Source organism: Bombus flavifrons, chromosome 11, assembly GCF_040668555.2.
Source record: "Bombus flavifrons isolate JBK064 chromosome 11, iyBomFlav1_principal, whole genome shotgun sequence".
In the NCBI taxonomy this organism is placed as follows: domain Eukaryota; kingdom Metazoa; phylum Arthropoda; class Insecta; order Hymenoptera; family Apidae; genus Bombus; species Bombus flavifrons.
The window spans coordinates 5,673,621-5,681,068 of NC_138452.1; the positions used below are offsets into that span (position 1 = coordinate 5,673,621).

At 36.0% G+C, this 7,448-nt stretch overlaps 1 protein-coding gene across 1 annotated transcript; it reads left to right on the forward strand.

The window, feature by feature from the left end:
- The first annotated feature begins 1,607 nt into the window (after window positions 1-1,607).
- On the forward strand, window positions 1,608-4,124 carry LOC138185285 (dynein regulatory complex protein 9). The gene is made up of 6 exons (XM_069124125.1): window positions 1,608-1,822; window positions 1,952-2,038; window positions 2,351-2,591; window positions 2,657-2,863; window positions 3,061-3,192; window positions 3,924-4,124. The coding sequence occupies exons 1-6, from the start codon at window positions 1,650-1,652 to the stop codon at window positions 4,122-4,124; spliced, it is 1,041 nt and encodes a 346-aa protein (XP_068980226.1). The 5' UTR covers window positions 1,608-1,649.
- Window positions 4,125-7,448: the final 3,324 nt, after the last annotated feature.

Below are 7,448 nucleotides of genomic sequence, written 5' to 3' on the forward strand. Positions count from 1 at the left end.
GAATTCTTCAATCGAGCTTTAACATGGAAGACTATCTATAACGCCTACCGACTGCTTAACAGTTCTTGACTCGACCTTCTGCCGCAGTCTTTCTTCTCGGCACTTGAAACTTCTAGCGAAGGAAATAAACCACCTATGGCTGCAATTAATAATGGTTCTCGAATACAGAGAATACCCTCCTACATTTATGCACATTTCTTACAATATTGGGTCATTTTGAAAGTTTCCACAATTTTAAATCGTTTACTTTGAAGAGATATGACTTCACAGAAAGTCGAGGGTACTTACTCTACGTGAACAAAGATTCAGATTTTTTAAAGCCAAAAAGGAGTTGGAAGATACTTTGGACAATTTCCTGTTTCCAGGAATGGTAGTCAATTGGGATTCATCATAAGACGGAAGCAGGATCATTAAGGATACTTTGGTGGTCAGTCAAAGAAATTTCAACATCCTTCCAGTCATTAAATGTTTTCTAGTCATCTAAAATTTCGAATTTACGTCATTTTGAAGAGGTCTAAGTTTATCTGGAAATGATTCCTACGTCATCTTAAAGTATAATTTCAACTTCACCTTTTCGTCATTTGAGATCATTTCATTATTACTCATTGACACTATAAAATTATAGTACAATCATCGAATCATGCGTTAATCCTTATGGTATGAAAAGATTGTAGTCATGTTTTTCTATAACAGTATAAGTATACAAAGACGAAGTATTGCTAAAAGAGGAATAAAAATTATTAAATATTTAAAGATTCTGGCATTATAATGAGTGTTACAAGTACAGTCGCGTCTCAAGGTGTCATAACGTTCGTTTCCAGGGGCAACCTGCACCGATGGATCAAACCGTATCACGTGCTTTAAAGCTCCGCGAACCAACTTTATCGAGCAGCATTTAGTTCCGTCAAAAGTACGGCGTATCATGATTAGTCTTATAGCCATGTGTTCAACGTTCCTTTTATGAATTTTGATTAACTGGACATCGGATCTATAGTTTTCTTCACCGACGACGTTCGCAACTTTAATTTAGGTGAAAGCCGAGAAGTAAGTAAACCGCAACGTGTTCCGTTAAAAAAAAGACGATGGAAAGAAAAAGATGAAAGAAAGGAAGGAAAAGAAACGATACGATAATTGCGATTTTTATCTTACAATTTACCCCAAAGAATAAGCAGTTGACTTGCATGGCGCGATTTGCATTTAAATGAAATTTGAGTTGTTTCTAAACGCTGTAAAAACATTTCGCCTATGATTAAATGCGGTCATCAAAGGCAAGGGTGTAACTATTGTTCCTCGATGAACTAGATAACTCGATTGATAAATGAAAATACAGCGGAAGAAGGGGCGAAAGGTTGGAGATAAAATCGTGGCCACGGCATGTCGTAAATAGGCAATTTCATCTTTTACCTATAATTTATAAAATAATTTAAACCGAGTTAAACTTGAAATATCTTCTTAACTTTAATTTTCTCTCTGGAAATAATTGTTCAGGGCTCGAGGATTACCAATTTTAGCTCGGTTTAAGAAGTTTTTGTAAATTAATTCATCGTGAATGTTAAAAGGAATATACGACAAAATTCAATGTGCGAAGATAAAAAGCGAGCAAAGGAGGCGCAAGAGAACTACGACGAGGTAAAAAACACGGACACTCAATGGCTACGCTCGCGGCAAATGGTTCTTCACAGTTCTCCCCAGCGGAACGGCCAGCAATTTTAGCGGCGCTCGAGGAGTTCACGAACGCGCTGGCCATTTACCACAGTACACTGAGAAAGCCCGCGGAACATGATAACGATATTCTCGGCGAGTGTTTACCCCTCGATACAGAGTACGTTATGTAATGATATGTCGAGCTAAATTGTAATAAGAATCCTAAATTAAAAAACGCGGCTAAAAGATAGAATACTCACCTGAAAGAATCGAACGTTCACATTATTCCTTTGTATGTCTGTTGCAGAGATTTAAAAGTATTGAATCCCGAGGAGATTATAAAGATTCAAGATGTGAAAGAACGAGCCATCTCCAAGAAAATTTACGAAAACAGGTTGAAGCCATGTTATAACGATGGTCGTTGCGATGAATTTTTAATTATGAAATTCTATTAGAAATTAATGTCTCGCGTTTGTCATATTTCTTCTATCAAGATCAGATGTTCGCTGATAGAAAGATTTTATTTCGATCATTATATATCATGTCATCGATGTAGTTAACATGTCTCGAAGACCATCTATTTTTAATGTCTTGAACGACTTTAACATTTAGCGCTTAATGCCACTTATTTTTCAAAATTAATGATAATCATCACCATTTCTAACGAAATATGTTGTAATAGACGATGACTAATAATTTTGCGCAGTTTATACATGAGAAAAATCATGGAGATGCTGAAGGAAGAGATTCGTGAACAGGGAACGTTCGAGGTATTGACTAAAGAGATCGAAGAAATCATGGTACGCCAGAAAGAAGAGGAGACTCTGCTCGAGGAGCAAGAAAGACTAAGAAAAACCGCGGCAGAATTGCAAAAGACAATGACTGAGAAGAAATTAGCCAATGAACAGGAGAAAAGGCGAATACTGAATGAGCTCGCGGAAGAACAGGTACTGATGCCATGTTTTTCACCGAAGACGCATTGAAATTTTTAATGTTGTATTTTAAACAACAGCGTAACGTAGAAAAACTGAAATTAATCGCGGACGCGAAGTTGAAGTATATTACGGAATGGGGGGAAGCGAGATGCGAGCAGAATTCATTACGTTGCGACATGGAAATAGAAAAATTGGAGAAGATATTAAACAACTGGCGCATACGTGAAAAAAATAAACAGCGTGTTCATGCTGAGTTGACGAAATTTCTGACACAGGACATAGGGGTAAGTATCATATTATTTATGTTATTCAACGTATTATTGCATTATTCTATTAATGTATTATTTAATTACGCATCGCTATCTTCCATATCGAATAATTTTCCTTTTATTTGAACGTTCGTATTTTCCAAAAATGTTACTTGCCGCTCATATAAGGAAAGGAAATGTTAGAAAAAGGAGCTTATTTTTTAAATCAACAGTCGCTAGAGAAAAAGACCAACGAGTGGGAGGAACGGTACGCTCGAGAAAAAGAGACATACGAGAAGGAAATCCGGCAGCTACATATTGAGATAGAAACACGTCGAAAGGAGTTGGACGAACTTAAAGAAGAGGTAGCTCGGCTTTCATTTCAAACAATAGAATTTTACATTTGTTTTCCCCGAGACAAATTCCAAATTAATCAGATCTATCAGAGTTATTGATTTTTTTCAAACTGTTCGATATATACTGTGTGCAAACTTACGATTTTCTGTTCTGTTTTTCCTTCGATAAAGATTTGTACAAAGGAAAACAGTAGTCCGACGTAAATCTTGCAGCTTTTTTTTTATTCGTGGAAATTTATTTGACAGAGAGCGAAACGCATTGGGAGAGAAATATTATAAATGCAGCGAATGCAAACAGATAGAAATGCAAATGCAGTGTCACGGCTTATTAAATATTCTGTGTGACTGATTCACTGCATCACGATCACGTTAATACTATTGGAAATCAAGACTCATCGAGTCTTGCTTCTACAAGCGTAGAATCGATGTGCAATGCGAAAATTCTACTGGGGAATCGATAACCCATATCAAGAACCTATTTGTGGCTATTTTAAATCATGTGATATCTCATCGATGCAAAGAGAAAGGAAAATTCATTGGTCCCGACAGTTTTAACGCTTTCAAAAAATCACTTGCAGCTATTAAAAAATTAATCTTTCAGTTAACGTGGTTTCTTCGCGTTGCCTTAAGCTAATTAATTCCCTTTTCATTTTTGTTTCATTTTCCCCTACGATCTGATCACCGAAGCAATTGCCACTTCACCTGCCTGTGTTTAAAATACAATCGTAACGATGTTGCAGTATCGTCATAATCAGGAATTCATAGACACGTATCTTGCGAAAAAGGAAACACTGCAAAGAGAGAAAGAACGACAGGAGCTCATGCAAAAAGGCGCAATCAAGATTCAAGCTTGGTGGCGAGGTGTTATGGTACGCCGGAAGTTGGGGCCGTATCGACCTGTGGAGAAAAAGAAAAAGCGACAAGCTAAGACAAAGAAATAACTCCCCTTCTGTTTGACCCACCCCTTAATCCCAGCCCGTACAAATACATGTTCCACTCCTTTTGGAACAATACTCGGCTGAAAACAATATTTATTCTTCCTCTGCCGTAAAGTCCACTTTTGCCTCGTCTACGCCCCGTCTCTTACCGTCTTACCGCATCCATTATAGATACGTTGATTGACTTATACGTCATCTTGAGCGTATAAGTATATCGCGCAATTTGTAAAAGACGAACAAGAATAACAGTTTCAAAACATACGACTGAAGAAATATCTTACGAGAGATTCGAATTCAATCAACTATGAGAGTAGAAGAGAAGAAGAATCGTAATGCTCTAGACATAAATCCTTATTGCGTAAAGATGGAAATTCTAGATGTCGTTTCAAAGGCAACTTCATCTGCAAGTATTTGAATTCAATTCATTGGTCAAATTAGTTTCTAACACGAATAGACAAAAGAGAAAAAGAAAGAAACTTGTAACGAATGATCCACATGAAATCGCGATTTTACTCTCTGCTTACGTAATATAAAGCTAAAGAATGGCCACAGCGGAGTATTGTTCATGCAAGAACCTCATTTCCTACACACTACTAACTTAGATTCTGCAATGTTCAAGAACACTGCATGGTACACCATAATAAGCCTCTACTACACGTAACACGGAATTTCTACACTTCATTCTTCTTGCAGTTTCATGAAATTTATGAACATAATCTTATATAAATATGAATACACAAATGATAAAATGTAGGCGTATTAAACATATAAGCAATATAACCCAAGGAATTTATGTAAATTTCTCATTTATTGAATCATTAATCAGAATTCAGAAATTCTGTTACCTTTATCTGAAACTAAATTTTTAATTCTTAAGGAGCATCCTACTTTAACCATCGAATAAATAAATTGTTCAAAGTGGAGAATTTTAAAATATTTTAATATCGAAAAGTAGCAAGGTTATCCCCAAAACGTAGTTAATATTTCCAATTCTTTAATTCCCTTTGATCCTCACAAATTCAATTATTCCAGTTCAATAATCGTTCCAGACTAATCTGTAAAATGAAAACGAAATAATCTGTCGTAAATGCATCCATATCCATGCAAGTGACACCGTTGTTCAAGGCAAATGCATGTTCGCTAGTCGCACGATAGAATTTAATTCCAATGTAGTCGAAGTGCTTGAACGTGGAACATGTGACTATAGTAAACGACTAAAAATTCTGCCCGAAGTTCCTTTTTTTTTTTTAGCTGTAGGGATAAAGGCATGTAGAACTTGCACGACGAGGCGGCCGTTTCGAAAGTATTTGGTTATTTTGTTAGACTTTTATAGTGTGCAGGCAATTGTTGTTCCTTTTGGTGCGCGTTAATCCTCTTTGGATTCCTTTGAATCTTGATAAATGATATTACAGTTGCTTTATTATTTTATGCATTCCTTTGTTCTCCTTTAACCCCATATAATACATAATACATTAACAATATATAATACATTTATGTATTCCTTTAATCCTGCCGCGATTCTCAAGTTTTTCTATTTCAATCTTGCTCCCATTTTAGCAACATCCTTGCTATGATCCTCGAGTTTTTATATTTCAATCTTCTTCCATTTTAAGAAATAAAATGGATTTGTAATGCTTTAAAAAAACGCTTAGCATAATAAAATCGGAAGGAAAATTCATAAGTAAGACTTTGTTCAGACCCTGAAGTTGTTTTTTAATGCTAGAGGAACATAATTGAGTCGAAAGTGACCGAAAGAAAGTTGTAGGGTTTAGCCCTTCAAAAAAGTTGGCTTGCTGAATACATAACCTCGATACGGAAGTTTCCAGTAACATTGAATGGCTCCTCAAAGTGGAAATAGTGTCATTTAGCTTCACCAAGCTCGGAAACACCATGACGACACCCGTCACTTTTTCGTGGTAGAGCAAGTTTCTGAGTCGACAACGAGCAGCCGCGCATTTTCCTTCATGAGAAATTCACGAACTCCGTAACCTACTCTGTTTGAAGGCATGCAAGCTTACCGCCGTGACCGTGCGGCCAACCACCTCCTTAGATTACGATATAAGGAATGGTTTAACGCGATGTGGCGGTGCACGCACCCGATAGCGCAGTCTGCATATACATGCTGTATGTATGCAACGATTTCTGACCTACCTTTCATATAGGTTGCATCATAATTCATGTCATAAGCGAACGGGCAGATAACGTTCCACAGCGAAATAAATCTAAAATAGAGAAATTCATTTGTTCTTAGAGTTTCGACTCTTGGAGGACAGATAAGTAATTAGAGGGAATTTGATTATTTTAATTTTGTAGTTCTTTAAACGAATATATATCTAGTTATAATGTAATATGATGTAATATAATATAATATAATATCTAATTGTCGGTAACTTAAAGAGGAATTTAAAATGGTTAATTTTGTTGTAATGATTCGGTTGTCTAACTGGCCGTGGGTCAGAATCTTATGTAGCAAAATCGAGAGAGACATATTTCTGGAAATTCAGTAATATGTATTTCTGTCTTTTGAGTACCACTGAAATATGGTTACCTGACACATTTGATTATTTTAAATATGTATGAACATGTATAGTACCAGAAGATTATTTGATAAAGTCTGCTCATTGTCTAAATACAGAATAGACCTGACATTTCGTGGGACTTCGTGTCTTATGATCTGAAATATAGTATAAGGAAATAACAATTGTATCTCACATAACACAAAACAAATACATAGCACATAACACATATAAAGATTCTCAAGTCTGCCATAATGTGCCATTAAAGAGTCAAAGTATAAATAAAGAAAAATAGAATGTTCCAAAATACCGACCTCGAGAAAACTCAGTGTTTTTTACGACTTTTACGATTTGCTACGGCGAATATAGCAATTATAATTATTCAATTGAAATTATTTTATCTTATGTCCATTCGTAGCAGAGACGAAATCTCTGTTTTTTCTCTGTTCGTAATTACATTTTGCCTATTTGACATCTGACCATATAATAGGGATTACAATCATTGAATAGGTGGCACTACCATTGACTAACTGTACTTTGTCGGTGGTGTCGCATGTGTTTCACACGTTCTATATTACCGACTATTCAGAGGTTTTATATATTACGTCATCTACAATGAACAGGGTACAATCATAGTTATGCTTAATTAACGATCACTGGTCATTTTCATATTTGATTATACCTACAGACGAGATACAGACTAGACATGACATGCAACGCTTTTTTCTGTCCTACGTTTTGGGGATCGTTTAAAGGCTGATTCCGTTACTAGTTTACCACACGTAACGTTATCGACTCAGTATACGTAAAG